Source organism: Protopterus annectens, chromosome 13.part0 (assembly GCF_019279795.1).
Source record: "Protopterus annectens isolate FY-2018-M chromosome 13.part0, PAN1.0, whole genome shotgun sequence".
Lineage (NCBI taxonomy): Eukaryota > Metazoa > Chordata > Ceratodontiformes > Protopteridae > Protopterus > Protopterus annectens.
Window position 1 is genome coordinate 184683376 of NC_056747.1, and position 27603 is coordinate 184710978.

At 42.3% G+C, this 27603-nt stretch overlaps 1 protein-coding gene across 1 annotated transcript in view; it reads right to left on the reverse strand.

Moving 5' to 3' along the window:
• The window catches only part of RFX2 (regulatory factor X2), a gene marked incomplete at its 3' end in the record, with an annotated part of 743615 nt that overhangs the window by 103798 nt on the left and 612214 nt on the right, over positions 1-27603 (reverse strand). Inside the window, 2 exon segments of the mRNA XM_044090762.1 lie at positions 17210-17359; positions 17578-17675. Of these exon segments, the coding sequence (XP_043946697.1) occupies positions 17210-17359; positions 17578-17675 (248 nt within the window).

Below are 27603 nucleotides of genomic sequence, written 5' to 3' on the forward strand. Positions count from 1 at the left end.
GACCTAATGAGGGCTTTGTAAAGGGGGACAATAGCATCTCTAGATCTAGTCACAGTCAATTTGTTTATAAGCTGTGCAATATAGAAAGACTTTCTTATGACTCTGGGCACTTGTTGGTCAAACGTTAGGTCACTGTACACACAAGTTCCAAAATGCCAAATTGTGTCAGTTCTTAGGGGGCATTGTCAATTTGGTAGTTCCCTGGAGTAGATGACTTCCCAAAGAATACAATAATGTATTTCTTGGAGTTCAGTTTCAATTCATGATTCTGGCACCAGTTATTATTTGGGACAAACCTTCCTGCATGATGGTTAAGTCATTTAGGGATTCAATAACTGCTCCTAGCTTGCAGTCATCTGCAAACTTAGTTGGTCAAAACCCTTTGGTATTTCCTTTTCCTTTTGAGATGTATATGCCAAACAGAAAATGTCTCGGCACCAAACCCTGGGGGACTCCATTGGTGACTGGTCTCTTCCCCTATTTTGATCTGCTATTTCTTGTGAGCAGGCATACATGTATGCATTCTTTGATTCACCTTGCTAATTGTATTAAATTATACTCCTTGTATAATACAGTACCACTTGTTAGAATGTGTTTTAAATTTATAACTTGGAACAGTCTTCGAGCAAGCAATAAAACAAAATGTATGAACCAATAATGACAAAACTACCCATTTCAGAAAATTTCAACCATAAAAGGCCACTCAAACATCTGTTATTACAATCCACCAACATCAGTAAATATGCAAAATCTCTGCAGAAGCAAGTCATCTAAATAATTCCACATTAAAGGGATCTGTAACTAATGAAGAGGTTGCTGCTAGCAAACAACTTTATATTTCAATAGCTCATCTACAAATAAAGTACCTGTTGCCCTTGAATAAACTCCCTATGCTACACAAAAAAAAAAAATGATAAGCAAGTAATTTTGCAATGGGGAATGGATGGCAAACTGATAACAGAAAAATAGTTAACTCCTCCAAAGGAGGACATTCATTGGACTGCAGCATCCACTCCCTTTAAAGTACAACACAGTACAGTATCAATGATCCATCTGCATACTTTGGGAGAAGAACCCACAGCCTTCTGCATCAAAGCAAGTATACTACCTGTTGTACTACTAACCATGCAAATGACTTAGCGTAAGTAGCACTAAACGTCTCTTCCCTTGAAGCTCTCAGCTCCTTGTAAAATCTACTTGACACTCAACTACATCTCTCCGCTTTGCAGCACAAGAAATCTGGAAAAAGCCAAAATTTATTGGGGGAGAGCAAAGGCCCAAAACCAGGGACACATTTTAAATACTGCTTGTATAATCTTAGAAAGGTGCTGTGTTTTGTGTTACTGTGAGTTTCCTGAAAGATGGGAAGACTGAAACTTAAAGGGCTATCATTAAGTGAATTCAGTTCTCACTGATTTGCCAGAAAACTACAAATTTTAAGAGGAAAAGACCAAAAAGTATGAGCCAAATATTCTGTGAAAATCTGGACAGTTGAGAGCTATGGACTCAACTCCCTGAATCACAAGTGGTGGCATGGGTAGAGAATTCAAGCTCTTGTTTGGGCGTAACACTAATCACCAGGTATGCCTAACTGGGGCATTTTATACATGCGCACACAATCACACGCACCCATACTCCCACACACACACACACACACACACACACACACACACACACACCCCCACACCCCCATACACCCACACACAGAAGTAGCATAACTACTGCATATAAAAGAACAAAACTCTCCTTACCGGCATTGCTCTGGCAGCACCAACAGAACTGTGTCAGCATAACTCCTGTAACGCAGAGCAATAAGAGAACAAGAACAGCTAGTTTAGTTAATTAAACATTCGCACGCAAATCCACATTAGCGTGAAAACTCCACTTCATTCATTTTTCCCCGACAGGTCTTGCAGCTGTAAAAGTGGGGAGGCTTCCTCTCCCCCTGGCTCTATGGTTCTGGTGCCCATGAGAATTCCTGAGTTAGGAGAATTAGCCATAGGTGGACATTCTTCCAACCCACGCAGCACAGCATTTACTGACATGGGCTGACTCCTCCCTATGCAAAGGTGAGGATGCATCTTGGATGAAACAGATACTCTGTCCACTTTTGTCCTTTCCTGATGGTAAGAAGGTGGCTGTGCTGTGCAGAGGGAACAGCATTTCATCAGAAAGTCTCAGTTGTGATACCGTACCCTTGGGTGTTAGGAGTAAAAGCAGATATAGGGAAGGGGAGGTATTTACTTTGGCTCCTGCACCTTTCATACCTATACAGATCCACAGGAACGGGAAGGTGGGAGAGAGCTTGTTCTGCACCAGTAATCCTACTGTTATGGTGAGTACCATGTTTTTTCTAATACATCACTTCTGCAGTACAATTCTGGATATATGGGAAGATTCTAATAGCTACATCAGGATTGGGCAGGTAGAAAACAGCACAGGTCACCCTGTCAATCACCATTAGATAAGCCCTTGCAGGAGAGAAATCCCAGATACTTTGTTATACTCCTAGATTGCAATTACAGTCTGCATTGCTTTAAAAACATATGGTCAGAGAGTGAGATGGCCATTTTATTTTATTTATTTACTGACATTTGACTACTGGGAAAGTCTGACTGGGTAGTTGTCCATTTCAAGAGGAGGCCAAAGGAGAAAAGCTGCAAAAGTATTACAAACACATTTTACGAACAATAATTTTACAGTCTTCAAAATAATACAAAAACGTATACAGCTTAAATAATGATACCAAATTATACATAATGTGAAAACATTGATTAAGAATAGATACAACTTATATGAAAATGAATTAATATTTACATACATTTTAGCTGGTTTACAGATAAATTAAAGGCAAGTTAGTATAATAAAAACAGGGATTGCAATACGAAGTGAGAGAAAAAAACAGGGTTATGGCATATTTAGAAAAAGAGTCAGGGAGAGAAATTGAATAAAAACAAGGAAGTGAGTGAAGAAGGGAGAGTAAGGAGGTATAAGGCATGAATATGTACTTGTTCATATTTAGGGATATAGTTAAAGGTTTTACTGGCATTTATAGCACCTACAGCTACTATGGACTGGGGGTTAGCCTTGTTCTCGGCAGCTGCTGGGGTCCCCTCAGTAGGCAAAGAGAGCCCAACTGCAGAGCATTCTGAAATTTTGTGTGGCGTTTCATATTTTTGCCACTCCTTCCATGCTTTTTATCGCGCAATAGCATTCTACTCTTTTTAGATATAGCCAAATTGCATTATTTGTTTTTAGTCTCTTCCTTTCTAGGAGATTCAAGGCTATTTAGGATATTTAAGAAAGCTGTATTGAATTAATTTACAGCATCATCTAGGGGGCGATTTTTAGGATGTTCCAGTTAATAGATGATAGGGCTAAATTTGTAAAGGTTGCGTGTTTATTTATTTTATTGATGTATTTATTGGCATTTGCTTACCGGGATAATCCACTGGGCCGGTAAGAGCCCATTTTCAGTGGAAGGTCAGGGAGAAATGCTCCATAAAAAACATGAACAAGTAACAAAATTAATATAATGAACAATTAACATAACACAGAATATCATCATATGAAAATTCAACAAAATCATGTGCATGGACAAGTAATTAATTAGTTAAGGTAAAAGAAAAACTAGACTAATCAATTTGTTACAATTAATGCACATTTAAAATACAGAGTGTGCTGTTTTATAAACATGCTGTTTAAGTGGATGATTCAGATGTCTGGTTTTATAGATTGGTTGAATAGAGAGTCTGTCATTGTATCTGTGATGGTGAATTTGCTAGGGTTTGATACTAGGATCCAGTCTATTAAAGAATTTGATCTCTTGCTATAATGTGTGCAGTTATTAATTAGGTGTGTGAGACCATGTAAGTCCATGACAGATGTAGGGATGTTAGAGGTTATGTCCAGCCAACTGATGTTAACATCACCTAGTAGTATTTGTTCTTGTGGAATTGTTATGGCTATCCAATGTAGGATATCTTCAAGTGTGGCTGTAATGTTGCCAGGAGGGATGTTATATATATTTGCTTATTTTCAGGAAAGTAACAAGAAGCTCTACTGAATTTAATTTTAGTATTGGTTTACAGTAGGGAGAAGTATTATAGTCGGTGGAAAATATTAAAGCAGTACCACCACCTTTCTTCTGTATGAGGTCATTATGGATGATATTCAATCGTTTATGTGGGGTTTAAGCCAAGTTTCAGTTATGGCAAGAACATCTGGCCTTTTATTTGGTAATCCAGGCAACTAGTTCAGTACTTTTACTTCTTATGCTTCTAACATTTATATCGGCAAATGTTAGACTACAGGGGTTGGGTGTCAACCATTGTGGGGGTTAGAGTAGTTTGTGGAAGAGAATGGTCTTGAAGTTGGTTGTAACACCACAACCGACCACAAACTTTTGAACAATAAAACCCAGTAGCACAATGATCATTGTGCTACTGGGTTTTATTGTTGAAGTTGGTTGTGATAGGTGGGGCCAGGAGTAGGGTGAATGTCTCCTCCTAGAAGGATTTTAGTATAATGGGGTATTATCGATTCTCGTTTTTTTGAGAATATTTTTCCACTTAATTTTATTTTTACTTCAGTTGAAATTGAGATAATCAGTCTATATTTGGGGTAAAGGTGAGGGGAGTCATTAAATAGGTTTGGTGCGATGTGTGGAGAGTTTAGGGAGGAAGTATGGAGAGGTGGTTGGGACAGAGGTGGAGAGATGCTGAGAGCTATTATTGACTCATGGTAGGATGAGAGATGCCTCAGTGGAACAACAGAGGATAAGGTGAGGAAAAGCATGATTAAGTAAAGGGATCTGTATTTTATTGAATCCAAAATCCTTTCCCATTTCTTCTCGGGGTTGATTAAAAAACATGAGCAAATGGTTGGTCTGATTAAGGAAGATTTCAACTACCACTTTAGGCATAAAATATTGTTTTATTCCGAGTAGGACACTGTTCCTACAGAACACTAAAAAAAAATCTTTCTCATCAGGACCTGTAGCTCTGATTTCCTCCTGGCTGATGTTTTGTCTGCCAGAGAACAGTGCTCAAGTTTGTTACGTGTGACAGGATGACACTCTGCATACTTTCCTACACTTGAAAAAATACTACACTGTTCGCATGGGAAGAAAATACTGCAAACTCTCAGGGAAATTGTAGTCTCCTGACTGAAATACTGCATAATACTCACAATATTTTTAGTACATACATGTTCAATGCAAACATTTAACAATGTATTTTTTTTCCAGTTTCTGTCCCAACAGTCTGTTGAACATCTGCCCTTACCCAGTAAACTGGGCCATTACTTGGGTGAAGTTTGACTAGAATGTCACCATTTAGACATCACAGATAGTTCAAACTTTTTCTGTTTTTGCCATACTTTCCTGCATGCATTCTGCATAGTGCTGGAAGGGGACAGGCAATGGATTGACTGCAGAGGATGTCCACTCGTTTCTGCAATGTGTGTCTTTATTCAAGCAACACTACCCCATATATGAAAGCACAGTACAATTATATAGGAACTTACAATAATTGCAGACATATGTGTATGTATATTGTTGTAGTACACCCTGTGCCTCTGATAACACTGAATGGTACCACTCCGCCACAGGAACTATGAGGGGTCTTCTGGTCGGGCTATCATCCGTGGGGGCATTTGGCACCAGGATATACAATGCTCTGGCATCTAGCAAAAGTACACTTGTGCACACCTACCATAAATGTAGATGTTCGAGTGTATTCACTGTTGCAATTATCACATTTGGGTTATCTGCCTGCAGGTAGCCCTCAGTCGGCCTGAATACCAGAGTCTTAGGATTCCTGCATCGGATGCTGTCGCTTCTTCCATGACGTCAGATCGTCAGAGGTATAAAACATGCAGCCGATGACATTACATCAGTTTTTCTTGCCCCAGATGTCAGGAGCCCCCATAACAGGAAGCAATTACATGGTGTGGAACACCCCCAGTAGAAAGTAAACACCAATGTTCTAGGATATGGCCAAACAAAAAAGAATAGGTAGAAGTACAGAAAGGTCAGGGGGCTGGAGGGAGGGTAACTAGGACTGCAACAGTGAATACACTCAAACATCTACATTTACGGTAAGTGTACACAACTGTACTATGTTCTTCGTGTTTCACTGTTGCAGTCATCACATTTGGGTTGATTCCCAAAGCTAAGGATGGGTGGAGGCAGTCAAGCATTAGGGCTGGCAAGCAGGCCCTGTAAGACTGCTGTGTCAAATCCATCTCTGGATTTAGAAAAGATAAGTGGTAATGCTTGGTTAAGGTGTGTACAGAAATCCAGGTTGCAGCTTCCAGGATGTCCCTGGAAGGGACTCCCTGAGAAATGCTGAAGAGTTGATGTAGCCCTAGTGGAATGAGTTCTGATCCCCTATGGGGTAGGTTTCCCATGGTGTTTGTAGCAGAAATGGATGCAGTGTGCTATCCATTTAAAAAAGGTTTGCTTTGAAAAGGCCTTGCCCTCTGTCTCTGTAGCAAAGCTGACTAGCAGCTGGTCAGGTTTCTGAAAGGTTTAGTCCTGTCCGGATAGAACTTAAGCTGCCTGTGCACGTCGAGGGAGTGTAGGAACCTTTCCCCTTTATTCTGAGGATTAGGGAAAAAGATTGGCAAATGAATGGAAGCCACACTGGACATCACCTTGGGCATAAATGATGGGCAAGCCCCGAAGGAAACCCTGTCCACATGGAAGATAATGAAGGGTTCCAGCACCATAAGGGCATGCAATTCCAGCACTCTTTTTGCTAATAGAAGTAAAGCTGTTTTGCAGGAGAGGAATTTTAACTGTGCTGAAGCAGCAGGTTCAAATGGTGGAAGCATGAGTTTTTCCAATACAAAGTTGAGGTCCCAGGCTGGAGTGGGAGCTCTCCTGGGGGATCTTAAATTTTTGGCTCCTGTCAGGATCTGTTTGTCCAAAGAATGAGAGAAGAGGGGTGGCTCAGTATTACAATGAGCGGAGATGGCAGAGGCATGAATCTTAATTGAAGAGAAGGAAAGGCCTTTGTGGAGCACTTCTGTTAAACAATCTAGTATATGAGGTAAGCTGGGCACAGCTGTGGCCATTCCTTGACACTGGCTCCAAGAACAGTATCTTTTCCACTTTTCTGAATTGGATTTTCTAGTACTAGGCCTCCTTGCCTCAAGGATGACATCCAGCACCTGTTTACTGAGGGTGGCTGGTGATGAATTCAGGGGATGAGCCAAGCTGCTGGGTTCATGGTTTGTAGCTGAGGATGCAAAATCTGGCCCACCTGCTGGGACAGCAGGGAAGGAGTCTGAGGCAGGTGCCATGGTTGCAGCACTGTCAAGCTGCACAAAAGGGGGTACCAGTGCTGGCGTGGCCAGTCTGGGGCAATCAGGATTGTCCTTGGCTTGTCCTGTTTGATCTTTAGTAGAACCCTCGAGAGGAGAGGCAGGGGGGGGGTATAAATTGAGAGGCTTTTCCAGGTAAAGGACACAGCATCCACTTTCCAAGCTTGACTGTGGAGAGTTCTGGTGCAGAATTTGTTCAACTGGTATTTTTCAGGGGAGGCAAACAGGTCTACCTCTGGTGTCCCCCATTTGTTCCTCAAGAGCTTGAATATTTTGGGTTCCAGTTTCCACTAGTGTGGGTCTATTAGATTTCTGCTTAAGTCGTCTGCCAGTGAATTTAGTTTGCCTGGCAAGAATTGAGCTTGCAGGTGTACTTAATCGCTCAAGGTTTTGTTCCACTGAGCCATGGCTAACCTGCAGAGTGGGTAGAAATGGTTTCCCCCCTGCTTGCCTCTGTAACACATAACTGTAGTGTTGTCTGTCTTTATCAATAGTTGCCCTGGAAGAATAAGACGTTTGAAGGCTGTCAGAGCATTCTGTACACCTAACATTACTTTTTGATTGATATGCAGGTGCATTTGCTTTGGGTTCCATTTGCTTTAAATACATTGTCCTGCCATGTGAGCCCCCCATGCATAGTCTGATGAGTCTGTTGTTAGGGTTTGGGTGGCAGGGGGTTGAGTGAAAGGGGGTCCTTTGTTGTGGTAGCAGGCCTCTGCCCACCAAAGGAACTCTGCCTTTAGGCAAGGAATGATAGGAATCATTGTTTCCAGGTCCCAAGAATGTTGACACCAGAGACTTTTAAGTACCACTGAAGTTTCCTTCTCATATGCAGTCTTGCATATGGAATTAGTAGAACACAAGAGGCCATGAACCCTAGGGCTTGCAGTATTTTTCTTGCAGATAACTGGGTTTGTGTGGCCAGTAGATTGAAGTAGCTTGTCAAATAAATTTGTTTTTCTTGATTAAGTAATGCCATCTGGGAGTTGTGTTCAAGCTTGCTCCCAGGATTACAATTGTTGGTTGGGTACCAGATGTGACTTCTTTTCTTTGATGATGTACCCCAGTGAAGTTAGAAGTCTTTTTACAAATGTCAGGTGCTGTGACTGTCCACCTGAATCAGGCAATCATCTAAGTATGGGTAAATTTGAATTTTTCTCTGCCTGCAAAATGCAATGGCTGGAGCTAGGCATTTTGTGAATACCCTGGGTGCAGTACATAAGCCAAAGGGAAGTGCTTCCTTTAAGTCTACGGTGGCTAGCCAGGAGTGCTTGGCTAGCACAGGAAGCAGTTGTTGGAGAGTAAGCATTTTGAATCTAGGAACCACCAGGAAGGTGTTGAGAATAGACAGATCCAGGATAGGGTACAAAGAGTTTTCTTTCCTGGGTACCAGAAACAGTCTGGAGTAAAACCCTTGTCCCCTATGCTCTGCTGGGGCAGGCTGAATAGCCTTGATACAGAGAAGAGAAAAGTACTTGCACTTTTGGGGCCTCTGCCCACTGGTTTGGGGTGAGAGGTCTGGCCATTTGCTTGGGGTTGGCAGTAAGTGGAAGTAGAATCTGTATCCTTGGGATACAATGCTCAAGACCCATCTGTCCTGGGTAATATAGTCCCAGTTTTTTGCATGCAGGGCTAGTTTTCCTCCTGTGGGTGCAAGTACTTGGGTAAGGCTTGGAAAAATTAAGGATAAGTCATTGTGACATTTTACCATAGGATGGTGGCTTACTAATCCCTGTTTTTGAGGTGGGAGCACTCCATTGTTTAGATCTGTGCATACCCTGAGACTGTAGTCTTAGTGGTCTGCTGCCCCTGTGTCTGGACTGAGAAGGTCTGGGAGGGACTGGAAAATACCAGTTTTTAGAAGGCCAATGCCTACTGAATCTAGGTGGCTGTACCTGTATGAAATATTTAACAGTTTTCACAGATTTAGCTTTTTCCTCCATCTTTTTGAGGACTTCTACTTTAATGCCAAACAGACGTTCTTGGTTTAAGGGAGCATCTAGTAATTTTGCTTTGACATAGTCTGGCAAGATTTGTTCCTTAAGCCACGCATGCCTTCTAAGAACAGACCCAGTGACAGCAGCCCTGCAAGATACTTCTAAGGCATCAAAACCACATTGCAAAGTACGTTTTCCAACTTGATTAACAGAATGCATTAACTCTTGTAAATCTTTATGTTCTGCACAATGAGGAATCAACATAATTTTCTGATTAATTAGCTCCATAATATGTTGGTGATACTTTTAACATATGAAACTGGCAATTTAAAGCCCTGATGGCGAGAGTAGCAGAGGTGTATACCTTCTTACCCAATCAGTCTAAAGCCCTAGAATCCCTGTCCGAAGAGGTAGGGTGTTTGGCTGTTGTAGCCTTAATACATCTAGGTCCCTGGGAGATGGTCTCTGGATCCACAGCAGGATTCTTAAGGAGGAATTTGTGGGAATCCGGTACTCTGTAGTTCCTGTCAGGTTTCCTGGGAGCTGGAGGCAAAGTATCAGGGGTAAGGCTGGATTCCATGAAGACATCTACAATTTCCAGAACAGAAGGGATAGCTAGAGGCCAGTGCTGAGGCAAGTTTAAAAATTCCCAGAGTCTCTTTTTGGACTTTGAGTAGTCCTGGCACTCACAGCAGAAGTGCTCTCTAAGGGTATGCAGGGTTTTACCAAAAGAAAAATCCTCTGGTGGAGACACAGAGGGAATGGAATCTTCTGCATCAGAATCCTCATAGGGTGATAAAGGTATGTCCTGGTAATCGGAAGGGTCAGAGTCCTCGGACTCGAACTGAAGAATCAGAAGGAAAATCAGTTCTAGGTCTTTTAGAGGGGGAAGGCTGGCTTGCCCTAATTAAAGAAATAAGGTTCACACCCATTCTAAGTATTTGTTTCTGTGGTATGTGGGCCTGAGAATGCGCTTTGGTCGTCCATTTCCTAGGCTTAGTGCGAGCTCTGGGCCTGAGAAATTTTGGCTAGAAATGAAGTCATCTGTTCAATATGAACATCGGAAGGCCTGAATACACCCTCAGAAGCCGGTGCCTGCACAGCGACTCCGGACCCATCCAAGGTAGAGACATCCGCAGATTCCATAGTCGAAGAAGCATCGCGCAGGATACTGGACTCCGATTGGGTTTCAGTAAAGGCCTGCGAATCTGCAGAAATGGGTATCAGTGGCTGCGAAATCACCTCACTGAATACCGGCTTATGCGGTCTGTCCCTGTCTTTATCCTTATGTTTTTTCAGAAGATCGATAGTCAGATGGCTTATCAAAGCCATTTCTGAATACAGAGAATGAGAGTGAAAGAATTTAGCAACATAAATAGCCAGAAGATGAAGAGTTCGGGCATTAAACGAGGCACAAAACTGATAGCAAGGAACGTCATGGTCTGGGCCTAAACAGGTGAAGCAGTAAGAATGAAAGTCTCTGTGAGGTATTTGCTTTCCACAGGTAAGACAATTATTAATTTTTTCTGACGTTGGTTAAAGCAAGAAAAAAGGATCCCCAACAGGGTACTTATCTTTTAGAAGACTTCAGAAAAATGAAAATTTCAGGAGGCGGCCGACCGGCCCTTGCGACCTGCTTCGGACACCTCACGGCAAGAAAAGCTGATGTAATGGCGTCGGCTGCATGTTTTATACCCCTGACCATCTGGCGTCATGGAAGAAGTGACAGCATCCAATGCAGAAATCCCAAGACTCTGATATTCAAGCCGACTGAGGGCTACCTGCAGGCAGACAACCCAAATGTGATGACTGCAACAGTAAAACATGAACATCTCCCTGCTACTTCAAGAGCATGATAAAGTAAATATTGCATGGTGAAAATTCCCCTTAGATTTCAGATGTTTTGACATCCAAGTGGAAGGGCATCCACCCAGCCAAGAGGTGGAAGGGTGAAAATATCTGGACATTACACCATTTACAACAGAAGTCCCAACAGTTAGCACTACTACAACAGGATGGTTGTCAGCAGTGTAACAGGTAGCAGAAGGTTGTGGGTTCTATTCCTGTATCACGTAGATCAATAGCTGACACTGTAGTGCAGCATGGGTGGGGGTGGGGGGTCCGCACACCTGAATGTGAAGTCGTTCAGATGACAAGTTAAACAGAGGCCCCATCTACTTAAGTTGGTGGCAGCTCAGATGCATGTAAAAGACTTCACAGCACCTACTGAAGATAGTAGGTGTAGTTCCCTGATGCTCTGGCCAAATATCCCCTAGTAGTATAAATAGAACCTCAGGTCTCCCCTGAAAAGAAGCCACTAGCCTAGCGGGACTAATCTGGTCAATAAAGGATGGATGGATGGATGGATAAAACAGACAGACATACAGACAGAGAGATAAATAACTGGTAATAAGCAGAGGAATGGAGGGAGGGAAATATTACTGCAACGGTGAACATACTCCAGTATCGACAGTTATAGTAAGTTCCTAAGCAACTGTATTATGTTCTTCATACTGCTCACTGTGGCACTGCTGTTAATTCTTAGGATGGTTCCTAGGATTTCTATAGATGGGGTGGCTGGCCCTGTGAAGGAATATGCTATTAAGAGCCCTTGCATAAATAGAATGGATAAACCTGTCATGACTCTTGGCGAAATACCATAATTGTAGTATTTGGAAAAACTGTGGACAGATGACAGGTGTCTGCTTCCAAAATGGCCAGAATGCTAACCTCTCCCTCCTCATGGAAGGCTATGGGCAACACTAGACTGTGCTGTGACATGCTGCTCTAGTGCAGCTTTTCCATGGAACAGGTAGGACAATGAGATGTAGCAGGCTAACCATTTGGAGGCAGTCTGTTCTCACAGGCCTGCCCTCCTTACCTTTTGCAAAGGCTACAAACAGCAGCTCCGTTTTTCTCATGTAAAATCTGACCTGCCAGTGCATATCCTGGGTATGTAGAATCCATTCTCCCTTACTCTGTAGGTAGGGAAAATACTGGGAGATTGACAGCATGGTTAAGAGAAGCTACATTGGGTGTTAAAGCTGGACTGGTGCAGAGAGAAACCCTGTACTTGTGAAAAAAGTGTCAGCATCAGTGGTTAAAACTGAAGTGCACTTAGTTTTGCTGCGGGAAGTCCAGAAGGCTGTAGGTTTCTATACCCACACCAAATAAATTGATTATGGGGACTACAGTGCAGTATTGGGGGGGGGGGTCTTGGACTCCTGAGCGTGTTGACCTATGTATGTGATGTTAAACATCGGTACCATCTGCTTGAATTGATAGTAGCCCAAGTGGATGTAAAAGATCCCATGGCACTTACTGAAAACAGAGTAAGGTTACGTTCTCAGATTTCCTAGAAATAATTTCCGCTAGTAGTACAATAACCACCTCAGGTCTCCCCCCTGAACAGAGGCCACTAGCCTAGTAGGACTAACTTGGTCAACAGAGGTTAAATAAATAAATCAATAAATTTAAGAAAGGGCTGCGTGCATACAAGGCCTGCAATGCGGAAACCTTTCTGGCACAAGTTACAGCCACTAGAAAGACCCAAAGCAAAAATTCAGCAGGTGGTGAAGCTGCTGGCTCGAATGGTGGTAGTCACAATTTTCCAAATACACAGTTCAGGTACTATTAGAGGGAGTTCCTTCTTAGGTGGTATCAACTATTGGGAGGGGGGGGGGGGTAATTTGTAACAGTCTGCCAGGTACAAGTTGACTGGAGACACTGCTGTCTGCTTTAGGTCCAAGGCCTCTTTATTGCACCAAATGCATCACCTTTTCCATTTAACTAGGTATGATTTCCTTGCTTTTAGATTCCTAGCTTAGGACGTCCTGAAAAATAAAAACGTGCCTAAGGGTAGATTAGTACTAAATCAACTAAGTTGTCAACTTTAATGTCTTCAAGGTTGGGATGCATGAGTGAATCAATGCAATGAGATAAAGAGGTTTACATGTTGAGGCAGTGGAACAGAATCCATCCTTTTCATGTTTAGTAGGCGAGTAAGACCAGTGCTGCCTTAACTGAGGATTCTGTCTTTCTGTATCATCTGAAGGACTCTGAATTGAAGAGTGATGGGAAGAAAAGTGTAAATAAACAGATCCACCAGGTGACTGAGAAGGTACTGTTTTCCCAGGTGCCAGAATTTGGTGTTCTTGTAATACATTTTCTTAATTTGTGAAAGATGGCATATGACAATTTAACTGATACTGCCTGCAGTTCAGATAAACTGGATGAGGTAACAGACACTACAAAGATTTTTCCAAGACAGAAATCTGAGATCAGCCAAAGTCACAGGCCCAAAGGGGCTCATGGTTAGTTTCTATAATATAAAGTAAAACTCCCACAAAAGCATTGGACTGTGAATGAATGTCCTTTAGCACATTGTTCTTTAAAGGAAAGCTCTGTTGTCCTTACAATACACCGTACTGGAAGGTAGGTGAACCTTTAGGGATCAGGAGCAGAGACCTTGACTTAATAGCTCAACTAAGTATTGTAGTATCAGGTGAATACAGCTTGTTGTGGTTTTATACCACTCATGGTATGAACTTTTCAACTCATGCTAATAGGTCTTCCAAGTAGAAGTCTGCTGGGATGCTGCTAGAATTTCCTTAAACTAGTTTGAGAACTTGGAGTTGTGAGCTATATACAGATCCACAGAAGTAACATTAACAGCCTGAGGGCATTGATGTCAGATGTTAGGGTAATGAACTCTGGATGCATAAGATATCAATTCCTTGAATGGCATCAGTGTCGGTGGATCTTGCACAGTAAGGGATCGGCACTGGGAAACAAACAATGTAGGCCACGAGTCCTTCCAAAAATTAGTTCTGATCTGTGCTTGTTTGCTTTTTGTGTGTTTCTGAGAATCAACGGGAAGAGAAAGTAAACACAGTAGTCTTCACTGGTCATGATTCCCCTCAAACAATCCTGGATGGCTGACTGAGTGCCAGTTGTGAGGGACAAAAAATGTTGATATTTCACAATTTTACAGAGATGCAAAAATATCCACCATCCATTGTCTCAGATGGTGACAGGTTTTACTCTACTGAAGGGCTCAGACTGACCACTTGTAATGGGCCAGAAGGGTTCCACAGTGATTTTCACAAAGTGAGACTAGAAACAATGAAGTTATTAAGGCAAGGATGAATTTTTTTTTTTCATGGGGAGAGGAGAGACATTTACCATACATGATAACATGGGCTACCGTAGCAATGCGAACAAAGGTAAAGGGAGACCCAGAGAATCTAGCAAATTACCAGCTAGCATTCCCCTACAATGCAAATATAGACTTTCATTAGACATATGGCAGCCGGGCTAAACAGAATAATACCAAAAGTGGTGGAGCCTACTCAGCTGAATTTTATTACAGGCATATTGTCGACAGACCACGGACAGCTGCTGTTACTTTTTGTAGAATAGGTGAAGCAGCATAGAGACAGTAAGGCAGGTGTAGTATTTCACATTCAAAAAGCGTTTTAAAACAGTAGACTGCAATTTTCTTTTCATGGTTATGGAAGAGATTTTGAGATGGCTTTATAGGATTCCCTTGGTATAAGTCTTCCTGCTAATGGTAGGCTATCAAAGGATGGGAAGGCTTACATGACGGGACTGCCCCTATATGGGAAGCATTAGTCCTAAGACTTTGGCATTACCCAAGGGAGTTTGGACTGGAAGGAGACACCTTTACTTTCTTTACTTTTTTTTTTAATTTCTCCAAATCTTTTGGGTTTCTAATACTATGACAGGAATGGACCCAATTCCTAATCAAAGTATGATTACAGTTCATGAAATTAGTATTGTCTCAATCTTTGATGTCAGTCAAAAGTGCTCTTCGCAGCACTCGCAATGTGCCCAGTAATGACCCCTTCTGCAGTTCATAGAGGACTGCATCATGTTGTTTATTAATTTAATGGGGATTCTAGGAATGGTAAAATACATTTTCAAAGACTTTGGAGAATTACTGGGTCTGAAGTTCCATCTCAGCAAATTTACAGTAATCATGCTGGGGCAACAAGATAAATGCGACCGTTCAGTGGGAGAAAGAAATACAAATACTAAGGCATTAAGGTATTTCTCACAGTACCAGAAATCCAAGTGAATGAGATGAAGCAAGGGCCAGATTACCTGGCATCGTGGTCAAGTGGACACAGCAGGCAGGGGATCTCTGACAGTGTGTAGAGGTGGCCCCATTAGTACTGAATATCTGGTGCAACACTAATGGATGGCAAATGCAAGCAAATTAAAGTCTGTGACAGATAAGCATAGAGTGGGAGGGGACAAGGGTAAGTAAAGACAAAATGAGGGTAATTAAGTTGTTGGAAGCTTAGGCCTACCATACTTGTGGCTGTATGCAGTGGTGTGAATACCAATCTGACACTTAAGGTGGTGGGCAAAATAAAGATCTTACTGGGGTGAACTGGGAAAATTGTGGAATGGTTGGAGTACAATAGAGACAGAACCCCTATATAGAAGAAATGAGAAACATTCCTGGGAGCCATTCCAGTATAGGAGCAAGAGGTTTATCTAGAGATGATTGGCCAGGGGATGAAGGTGGGTACCTGTACTGACAGATGATACAGCAAAGAAAGAAAGAAAAAGGGATTGGTCCTTGGAAAATATATTATATGCTGAAGGGATGTGAGAACAGTGCAAGATATCCGAGTAGGTAGTGGAGCTGGGGGTTGCCAAGATGGTACTTTCTAGAATACGCAGAGCTAGAAAAGATGTACAAGAAGAAAGTGGAAATGATGAAGGAGATGAGAGACTATGAGAAGACAACTTGGCCATAACAGTAAGGGAAAGGACAAATCAGATGGAAAAGCTCAGACAGAGAAGAATGAAGAATACTGAGCTATGGAAGATGGATGCACTGTACAGCTTATGAGGTGTGCGGCAAGATGAGGAAGGCAAGTGGAGTGGCAGACCTGCATGAAAGACTGTTCTGCCAATGGTACAAAATGCTAGGTAGGATAAAAGAGGAAGACTGATAACAGGAAAATGAATATTGAAACTGAATGGAATCAGGGGTTGCCATTTTACATATGCAGTGAAGGTGCAGGGAAATGGAGTATCTATGTGACAGGTCACTCAAGGTGGGACAATGCAGGTCTCAGAAATGGAGAGTAGATGGTGAGTGTGCTTATTCAGTATTGAAGCTAAGGAAACAAAGTGCTCCATATTAGAAGGAGTAAAGCTGATGATGGCAGCAGGGTGGGTTGAGCACAGCTGCTGATGGCAGCAGGGTGAGTTAAGTCCAAGACAGCAAAGAACGGGAAGAAAGCTGGATTTTGGTCTGAAGTGGATGAAAGACTAGTATCATGAGTAAGGAAATCAGGAAAGGGCAGCCAGTAAGGAACAGGAGGAAAAGTAAATGGAACAATGAGGAGTCAGAGGACATAGCAAATAACACTGGATGGAGGAAGGGATAAAGGGGGAGGAATAATAAAGGTGGGGGAGGGAGTAGTTGGGCAAGACAAATACCAAGGTATTATGTGTTAAAGTAGAGGGGAAGGCTAACGTAATAGAAGATGGTCAAGAAAAATGCAAGATTAATGATGGGAAGAAAATAGTCAATGTAATTAATGGCACTAAGTTCAAAGACTATGATTATGTATGGGAAGTTACATTAGGATCATGAGAATTAAGAATAAAGGGGACATTATAAATACTGAATCCTCATCTCCCTTGTCTTCTAGTGGGCACTCATAAGCCCTACACTTTGATGCTCTCTCTCTCTCTCTTTTGGGGAAAGCACCATCCTTTATGTACTCCAGCTTTTCCTCATCTTCCTTACAGCAACTGGTGTTCATTCATAAACCTCATGAAGTGACAAGGAATAGTTGTCATTCCTTCAAGCGAAAGACAAGCCATTTTTCTGAAACTATAACGAAAGATCTGTTTAATCATGAACAGTCAAGTAAATTAACAGGTCTGGAATTTACCTGTACATTGGCAAAGTCCACCCGATTGAGATCACTGAGCATCTGATTTATCTGGGAAGTATTCTGTAACACAGCACGAGCTGCCTGAGCAAGATGGTTCAAAGACGTGTATCTTCGTAACGTTTGTGCAAAGGCACTCACAACTCCAACCTGTAACACAACACATCAAATAAGGTACTTTTCAAAATTTTCAGACAGACCTTGGGTAAAATTTTCTTCTGTGGATCATTTACATTGCTATGCATCCTTTGGAATCACATTCCTAAAATACAATGCATAGTATAAATGGGATGAACATAAGCATAAAAATGACCAGTGAATCAAGCATTAGCAAAAGAGGATGCATATTAATTCAAATATATACTTGCCTTAGTTTGAAGAATCTTTTGTGGAAAATCACACATTGCATTGGTTAACCATCCTTCCAAACTTTTTGCAAAATTGCGAATTGCTTGAGTCAGAGTACCTGTAAGGCAAACATTTTTTGTTTATTAATCTTTTAGCTACCAAGCAAAAAACATTTAAGGTGGTCTTTCCTCATAATACTGGGCGTCTCTGGCCAGGTTTTCTGTTTGTAAATAAATGCATCTGTTTCCATAATGGTTTAAAATTTTTCATGAAATTTCCAGAGAATATTAATGGGAAATGTATCTGTAGCAAAAGGAAGAAAACATAATTGGGTTTCTACACTCAAATGAAAAAAAACAGCTGCATCTTGAATTTTAATGGAAAAAAGTTGTCTCATTCTTTATGCCTCAACATACAAAAAATAAAAAGACCACTTTTACACATACATACATATTTTTAGGCCTTAAATTACAGCCACTTTACGGATTTCAATTTGTGATATCTTTCGTTTTTTTTTTACTCTGCAGATAAAGCTGCTTGTTTTCAATTGATTGGCATGTAGCTCTTGCAAATTTTACATTTTGAAAGGCTATTTTCATCTGAATTTTACCCTTACCTTCAAATGAATACATTCTATTCTATAACACTTCAAGATATTCTTATGAAATTGTCAGGGTAAGACCTGTGAATGGTTAGGTTTTTATTGCACATAGCTTGATCTAAGTTATAAGGGAAATCAGGAAAACGGAAACTCAAATAATGGCATCTCTCTCAAAGCAAGCAAACTATGCCTATTTTACTACAACATTTAAATGAAAACACAGATGTCAGATACCTTTTATTGGACCAACATAGAGTTTACAATTACTTGAGCTTTCAGACTGGCATGAGCCCTTCATCAGGAGTTAAGTTACAGAACAGTGCATAAAATATCCACTTCTGCCTAGTAGGGGAAGTACATAATTTGTTTCCAGTTGGTTAAAAAAAGAAAAAAAAAAACTGCTACGCCTCAGTGACTATGTGTGTGTGTGTGTGTGTGTGTGTGTGTGTGTGTGTGTGTGTGTGTGTGTGTGTGAGAGAGAGAGAGAGAGAGAGAGAGAGAGACAGAGAAAAGTACAGTTGTGTACACTTGCCATAAATGTAGATGTTCGAGTATATCCACTGTTGCAGTCATTCCATTTGGATTATCTGCTTGCAGGTAGCCCTCAGTCGGCCTGATTAACAAAGTCTTGGGTCCTGCATCAGTTGCTGTCCCTTCTTCCATAACGTCAGGTCGTCAGGGGTATAAAACATGCAGCCGATGCCATTACATCAGTTTTTCTTGCCCCAGATGTCAGGCCCCCCCCCCAATGGGAAGCAGTTAATTATAAACGCACAAATATATACCTCCAGCAAAAAAGCAAATACACCAAAAAGGCTTTTAAGCACAGTAAAGGAAAGTAGAGGTATAGCCAAAAGTTAGGGGGCTGGAGGGAGGGTAATCAGGACTGCAACAGTGAATACACTCTAACATCTACATTTATGATAAGTGTACACAACTGTACTATGTTCTTCGTGTTTCACTGTTGCAGTCATTACATTTGGGTAGATTCCCAAAGCTATGGTTGGTTAGGAGGAGACATTTTGATAGTATTAGGGCCAGCTATAAGGCCCTGCAAGACTGCAGTGGCAAAGCCAGCTCTGAATTTAGAGAAAATTGGCAAATGATAATGCTTGGTGAAAGTATGTACAGAACTCCAGGTAGCAGCTTCTAGGATGTCCCTGGTAGGGACGCCTTTGAGAAAGGCTGTAGAGGTAGATGCAGCCTTGGTGGAGTGAGGTCTGATCCCCTGGGGGATAGGTTTTCCATGGTGCTTACAGCAGAAATGAATGCAATGGCTTATCCATTTAGAAATGGTTTGCTTTGAAATAGCCTTCCCCTCTGTCCCTGCAGCAAATGCCACCAGCAGTTGTTCAGATTTCCTTTGAGGTTTACTCCTGTCCAAGTAGAATCTAAGCTGTCTGTGCACATCTAAGGAATGCAGTATCTGTTTCCCTTTTATTCTGTGGATTGGGAAAGAAGATTGGCAAGTGAATGGACTGATTAAGAGCCACACTGGATACCACCTTGGGCACGAAGGATGGATTGGTTCTGAGGGACACCCTGTCCGCATGAAAGGCTCCACACTGCCATAAGGTCCTGTAATTCAGATACCCTTCTAGCTGAAGTGATTGCTAAAAAGAAAGCGGTTTTCCAAGACAGAAATTTTAAGTCTGCAGTAGCAGCTGGCTCGAAAGGAGGTAGAGTGAGTTTCTCCAAAACAAAATTAAGGTCCCAGGCTGGGGTTGGAGCTCTCCTGGGTGGTCTAAAATTTTTGGCCCCTCTGAGGAACTGCTTGAGCAGTGGATGAGAGAAGAGGGGTGGTTTTGTGTTATAATGAGCTGAAATGGCTGAGGCATGGATTTTAATGGAAGGAAAAAGACAGGCCCTTGTGAAGCATCTCAGTTAGGTATTGTAAAATCTGAGGTAAATTGGGTGCTGCTGTGCTCATCCCTTGAGATTGGTTCCAGGCACAGAATCTTTTCCATTTTTCAGCATAAGATTTTCTAGTACTAGGCCTCCTTACCTCTAAAATGATATCCATCACAGGTTTGCTGAGGGATGTAAAGGAGAGATTAAGTAATTAGCCAGGCTGCAAGGTTCAGTGTTTGAAGCGGAGGGTGCAGAGTCTGGTTCTCCTGCTGAGACAGCAGGGAAGGAGTCTGAGGCAGATGCCATGGAGATAGCCATGACACACTGTGCAGGAGGGGGTGCCAGTGTTGGCGCGGCCAGTCTGGAGCAATTAAAATCATCCTTGGGTTGTCCTGTTTGATTTTTAGAAGTACTTTGGAGAGCAGAGGCAGAGGGGTGAAGGCATAGACTGATAGGTTTTTCTAGCTGAAGGACAGAGCATCCACTTTCCAGGCTTGTTTGTGGGGAGTCCTTGTGCAAAATTTGTCCAATTGGTAGTTCTGCGGAGAGGCAAACAGGTCTATATCTGTGCTTCCCCATTTGCTTGTCAACATGTTGAAAACCCTTGGTTCCAGTTTCCACTCGTGGGTCCATGAGGTTTCTGCTTAGAACGTCTGCTGGTGTATTTCATTTTCCTGGCAGGAACTGAGCTTGTAGGTGCACTTAGTAGCTCAAGGCTGTGTTCCACAATGCCATGGCTAGTCTGCAGAGGGGGTAAGAATGTGTACCCCCCTGCTTGTTTATGTACCACATAACAGTGGTGTTCTCCGTCTTTACCATTAGTTGTCCTGGAAGAATGTGGTCCTTGAAGGCTGTCAGAGCATTGTGTACAGCTAACATTTCTTTTTGATTGATATGCAGGTGCATTTGGCTTGGGTTCCATTTGCCCTGAATGCACTTCCCTGCCAGGTGAACCCCCCATGCATAGTCTGATGCGTCTGTTGTTAGGGTTTGAGCAGCAGTGGGTGGTGTGACAGTTAGTCCCTTGTTTGTTTTGGTGGTAGGCCTCTGCCCACCAAAGGAACTCTAGGTGTAGGCAAGGTATGATAGGAATAATTGTTTCCAGGTCTTGAAAATGTTGACACCATAGGCTTTTTAGATACCACTGTAGTTTCCTCATATGCAGTCTTGCATATGGAATTAGAAGAATGCAGGAGGCCATGAACGCCAAGGCTTGAAGTATTTGTCTTGAAGATAGCAGGGTTTTTGTGGCCACTTGTTTGAAGTAGGTTGTCAAATGAATTTGTTTCTCTGGCGTGAGGTAAGCCATCTGGGAAGTTGTATTCAAGCTTGCTCCCAGGAATACAACTTGTTGACAGGGTACCAGGTGTGATTTATTTTCGTTTATGGTGTACCCCAGACAAGTTGGAACCCTTTGTACAAAGGCCAGATGATTCAAAATATGTCCTGGCTTTCTGCCTGAATTAGACAATCGTCCAGGTATGGGTATATTTGAATATTTCTTTGCATGCAAAATGCAGTAACTGGAGCTAGGCACGTTGTGAATACCCTGGGCCCAGTACATAAGCCAAAGGGCAGTGCAGAGAACTGATAGTGCATGTAGCCTGCTTTGAAGCATAGGTATCTTCTGCAAGATTCCCTGATTGGGATGTACAGGTAGGCTTCTTTTAAATCTAGTGTTGCCAACCAGGCATCTTTGCCTAGCATAGGAAGTAACTGGTGAAGAGTCAGCATCTTGAATTTTGGAATCTCCAAATAGGTGTTTAGAGTTGACAGGTCCAGGATAGGATGTCATGAATTGTCTATTCTGGGTACCACGAAAAGTCTAGAGTAGAAACCTTGTCCCTTTTCCTCTTCTTGTACCAGTTGAATAGCCCCCATGCTTAAGAGAGAAAGTACTGGTTTTTGGGCCTCTGCCCACTTGTTTGGGGGTAGGTCCGCCCACCCGCTTGGTGTTAGCAACATGAGGAAGTGAAATCTGTATACCTGGGACACTATATTTAAAACCCATTTGTCCTGCGTAACGAGTTCCTGAAGAGCAATCTTTACCCCCAAAAGGGGCAGTCAGTTGATAAGTGCTTGGAAATTTTAAAAGGAAGTCATTGAGACAGTTTACCATAGGGGGAGCCTTATTATTCCCAGATTTGGAAGTGGAAGCCCCCCACTGCTTAGTTCTGTGCGTTCCCTGGGACTGAAACCTGGGGTTTTTTGCTGTGTCTGAGTTTGGCTTGAAGACCTGGAAGGAGCTGGAAAGGACCAATTCTTAGAGGGTCAGTGCCTACTAAATCTAGGAGGCTGAACTTGTAAAAAATCTTTAACGGTTTACATAGACTCAGCTTCATCTTCCATCTTTTTAAGAACTTCCTCAGCCTTGTTGCCAAACAGGCGGTCCTGATTTAAAGGAGCATCCATCAATTTAGCTTTAACATGATCAGGCAAAGATTGCTTCTTGAGCCAAGCATGCCTTCTGAGCACAGACCCAATAACAGCAGCCCTGCAAGAGGCCTCTAATGAATCAAAACCAAATTGCAAAGTATGCTTTCCAATTTGTTCAGCAGAATGCATTAAATCCTGTAACTCTTTATTTTCCACACAATCAGGAATCAACATCATTTTCTGTTTAAGCAGTCCAATAACATGTTGCTGATATTTTAACATATGAAACTGGCAGTTTAAAGCCCTAATTGCCAAGGTTGCAGAAGTGTAAACCTTTTTGCCCCATCTATCCAGCGCCCTGGAGTCTCTATCACAAGGGGTAAGATTTTTAGCAGTAGAAGCCTTAATGCCCTTGGGCCCCTGTGAAATAGTCTCTGGATTTGCAATAGGATTTTTAAAAAGGAACTTGTGGGACTCAGGGACCCTGTAGTATCAGTCAGGTTTTCTGGGAGCAGGAGGCAGTGAATCAGAAGCCGAACTAGATTCCAAAAAAGCATCAACAATGTCTAGTACAGGAGGAATAGCTAAAGGCCTATGCTGAGGTAGGAGAAGGAAATCCCAAAGCCTCTTTTTTGAATGAGAAAAATCCTGGCTTTCCCAGTGGAAATGCTCCCTTAGAGTATGTAAGGTTTCCCCAAAAGAAAAATCCTCAGGAGGGGAAGCAGCGGGAATGGAGTCCTCTGCATCAGGATCTTCATAAGTAGATAAGGGCAAATCCAGATCTTCAGAAGAATCAGAAAAAAACAGAATCCTGATCAGAAGATTCATAATCAACTTCATTCCTAGGCCACTTAGAGGGGGGGGGAGTTGGCTACCCCTAATTCGAGTTATTAGATCTTCAGCCATTCTTATCATTTGTTTTTTAGGCATAGAGGCCTGAGCATGTGGCCTGGGCGTCGGTTTTTTAGGCATAGATGGAGATTTAGGCCTAAGTAAAGAAGGAGGTGCCAGTTTAATATGCAAGTCCATAGGCCTGAATACTCCCTCAGAAGCTGGTGCCTGCACAGCAGCTCCGGACCCATCCAAGGTAGAGACATCCATGGGTTCCATAGTTGAAGCATCTCGCGGCATACCAGACTCCGAATGGGTCTCAGTAGAGGCCTTTGAATCAGAAGTAGCGGGTATCAGGGGCTGCAAAAGCGTCTCACTGAGTACCGGCGAACTGGCGACTGGCTTAGGAGAAGCCTCGTCGGCAGTTTTGGACCTCGGCGGCCTGTCTCTGTCTTTATCTTTGCGTTTTTTTTGGAATCTCGGTAGTTGGATGGCTAACCGACAACATTTCCGGATAATTAAACCAAGAACCGAAATATTTAGAGGCGAAAATACACAGACGATAGACAATGCGCTGAATAAATAAAGCACAAAACTGACAGCAAGGTACATCGTGATCAGGACCTAGGCAATGAATATAGTACGAATGAAAACCTTTATGAGGTATTTGCTTTCCACAAGTAATGCAATTATTAACTTTTACTGACATCGGTAAGGAGCAAGAAAAAGTTTCCCCAACAGGGTACTTAGCTTTAGTTGAAGACTTCAGTTCTGAAACTCAAAAATGAAAATTTCAGGAGTTGGCCGACTGACACTTGTGAACTGCTTCTGCTTCGGGCACCGCATGGCAAGAAAGAATGATGTAATGGCGTCGGCTGCATGTTTTATACCCCTGACGATCTGACGTCATGGAAGGGACAGCAACCGATGCAGGACCCAAGACTTTGTTAATCTGGCCGACTGAGGGCTACCTGCAAGCAGATAACCCAAATGTAAGGACTGCAACAGTGAAACATGAAGAACATCAGAAAGTGTAGAACAGGGTCATATAACATGCTATAAAATCAAAGTTTGGCATATTACATTACATAAGAATACCCTAGTGATAATAGGTTCATAGGTGTGTACTAGGTTAATGGCCCTGGAGCCTTTACAAGCCTAGCCCATAGAAGTGCCCTGGCATTGTGCTGCCTGACGTTAGCTCCCAGTGCCTTTATCAAGTAGAGCCACTGGAGTGATCCCCGGGGTGAACTTTCTATTTCCCATCCACTCAAGATTTCTCTTGAAGAGGGCCAGTGAAGTGCTCTGCTTGACATGTATGGGAAACTTTACTCCAGAGCATGGGCAGTCTCTGGGTTATAAACCTGTCCCTCCAGCATGTTCCATTGATTGCGGTAATGAGGTTGCGGTCTCTGGAGCGTGTGGTGCGGAAGGATTGGGATTTCTTTAGATGTAGCATTTCTAAAAGAACTGGGTCAGACATGGCTTTGTAAGTAAAGGAGAGATTGCGTCTTAGCAGACTATACGAGACAGAGAATAACTGGATTTTTTGAGTCCGTCCATGTAGGACATGTGTTTAATGCCTAGGATCCTCTTCGTGAGGTACTTTTACGGCCTTTCCCGCTGTTGCATGTGTCTAGTGATATGTATGCCAAATGAGGCATTACACTCTATGATTGACCTAATGAGGGAAGTGTAGGGAGAGATGATGACCTCTTTCTTCCTGGATGCAAAACCCTTGGTAATGAGATGTGCCACATGGGACTTTCTGACCACAGTGGCAATGTGGTGATCGAAGGAGAGGTTGCTGTCAACCTGTGTCCCCAGATCTCTTATAAAGCCTTCAGTATTCAGTGGGCTCCCATCGATGTGGTAATTAGTGGGAACTGAGTTTGTCCCAAAGGGGATGATGACACATTTTTTGGCATTAAGCTTAAGGCCATGGTTTCAACACCAATCATTGGTCTTAGTGAGGCCTTTCTGTAGGATGTCTGCATCACTTGGGGAGTTAATAAGGTCTCCCAGCTTGCAGTCATCTATGAACTTGGTTAGCCAGTGTCCCGCCATGTTGGCCTGGATTTTTGAGAAGAAGATGCCAAACAGGAGAGGACCCAGGACCGATCCCTGTGGGACTCCATCCGTGACTGGTCGGTAGTCTGACTTGGAGTCCGCTACTTTCACACTGTGGGTTCTGTGAGCAAATTTGCAACCCACCTAGTGATACAGGGGTTGATGCCTAGATTGGTGAGTTTATCAATAATTCCTGAGTGGGGAATGGTAGCAGAGGCCTTGGCCAGATTGAGGTAGGCTGTATGAACTGCCTTGCACTCATCCAGACCTCTGGTGACTGACTCAAGGAAGTCAAACAGGTTTAGCAGGCATGATCTACCTTTCACAAAACCAAACTGCATGGGATCTAGAGTTTGGAGATTCCCTATATCCTTGTTAATTAGGTCCACAATGATGCACTCCGTAGCCTTACATATCAGACTCATCAGGCTAATGGGGCAATAATTTCCAGGGTCTGTAGTTGCTCCCCCTTTATAGAGAGGGATGACTGCAGCAGTGCACCATTTGGTAGGGACAAAGTCTGAGGTGAGGCTGTGACTGAACAGGGCACACAGATGTGGTGCCAGTTAACTTTGTAGTCAATGTAGAACACATCCAGGGATATTGTCAGGTCCCATGGAAGCTGTATTCTTGGCCTTGGACAATGTAGCTTTAACCTGTGCTGCAGTAATGCTGGGTGCCTGGCATTCCACCGGTATCGTGATTGGTCCTTTAGGGGGAGAGAGGAGTAAAGTTGGCACTGAATCTGTTGGCCAGTATGTTGGCAATATCTGTTGACTCAGTACAGGTGGTACCATTGTGCAGTAACTCAGAGAAAACCATGGAGATTCTTGATATAATTATAGAAGGCTTCGTGGTTGTTTTTAGTGTTGGCCACAATTCTGACTTAATAGCTGGCTTTAGAGGTTTTGATAAGGGATCTCAACTTTTTGTTGAGGCTAATAGGGGAGATTTTCCAGTCTTGGGACTTCACTTTTTCTGCAACAGTTTCTTCCTTCTACTGTAGAGTTTATTAATTGCTAACCAAAGAAAAACTGATGTAAAAAGAAACAGGTGGAATCCCTCCAGAAACCCTCCGGAAGCCTAAAACAAGTCGCTCAAAACGTTGGGAGACAATGAAAGAAAACGTTTATTAAGCTCAACACAAGCTTTTCGTCAGTTTAAAAAAACAACTTCTTCAGAACGGATACAACGTCATAACAATAAACCCCTTGTTATATCCTTAGACTTCTCTCACATGATCACAAAAAAGTATTAAAATACAAAAAATACATTGCTATATTAAAACTATGCAAGAACAATAAAATAAAATGAAATACACCGAATACAATCTGAATGCACCGAATCAACCTAGACAGAGAAGTCAATTAAAATGTAAAATGTGCTGTCACAAAACATTTCCTGCACGAAACTGCTAGGTTAAAAGCACATAGCATGAAATACTACATATTCTTATTTTTGAATATATCAAACTAAACCATTTTAATTAATACTAACCTGTCCCCCAAAACTCCTACATGACCTTAAAACTTCCTATAAGGATACATCTGCCTATTTAATAAACTTGTATCCAAAATTTACAGTATATGTATATGTCAGAAAAATACAGCTGAGACTATTGTATACCTATATTTAAATATTTAAATGGACACTTGTAGGCCAACTGTATCATCTGTTTAAACTTTTAAGTTTTAACAGACATATGATTGATGACATACCATTGATGCCTGGGTAACGGCACGCATCCAATCTTAGCTGCCAAACTAATTCCCTACTCTCCAGGATAAGTGAGTCCGGCCACCCCTTCCATCTGACTGAACTTGGTCAATTACTTGGAATGAAAATTCATGTTGTGGGTTCTCTGTAATATGTTTAGCCAAAGCATTCTACGTCTTGCCCTTTCTTATAGCGTACAAATGTCCACACATACGCTCTTGGAGTTTTCTGTTTTCCCAACATAGAAAGCCTGGCAATGGGAACACTTGACGTACCTATTCTCAATCAGATCAGTGTACCCCAGGACAACTATAGACCCAGCCCAGTCAAAAGGGAACCCAATCCTTGTAATTTCATTTTGACATACATTATGGATGTGAAGGAAATTATTTCTATCATCCAGAAAAATTGGAATTTGGTTACACAGGATGGATACACCTGGAAGAAACTAGTGGGATATCCAAGGATGGTATTCAAAAGGCCTACAATCATAAAAACATTCTCGAGAGGAAATCTAAGTTTCAAACTTCAGAGTGGGCTTGTATAAATGTAATATGTGCCGTTACTGTAAGAATACCACTGTGGGTTCCACTTTTGAAGT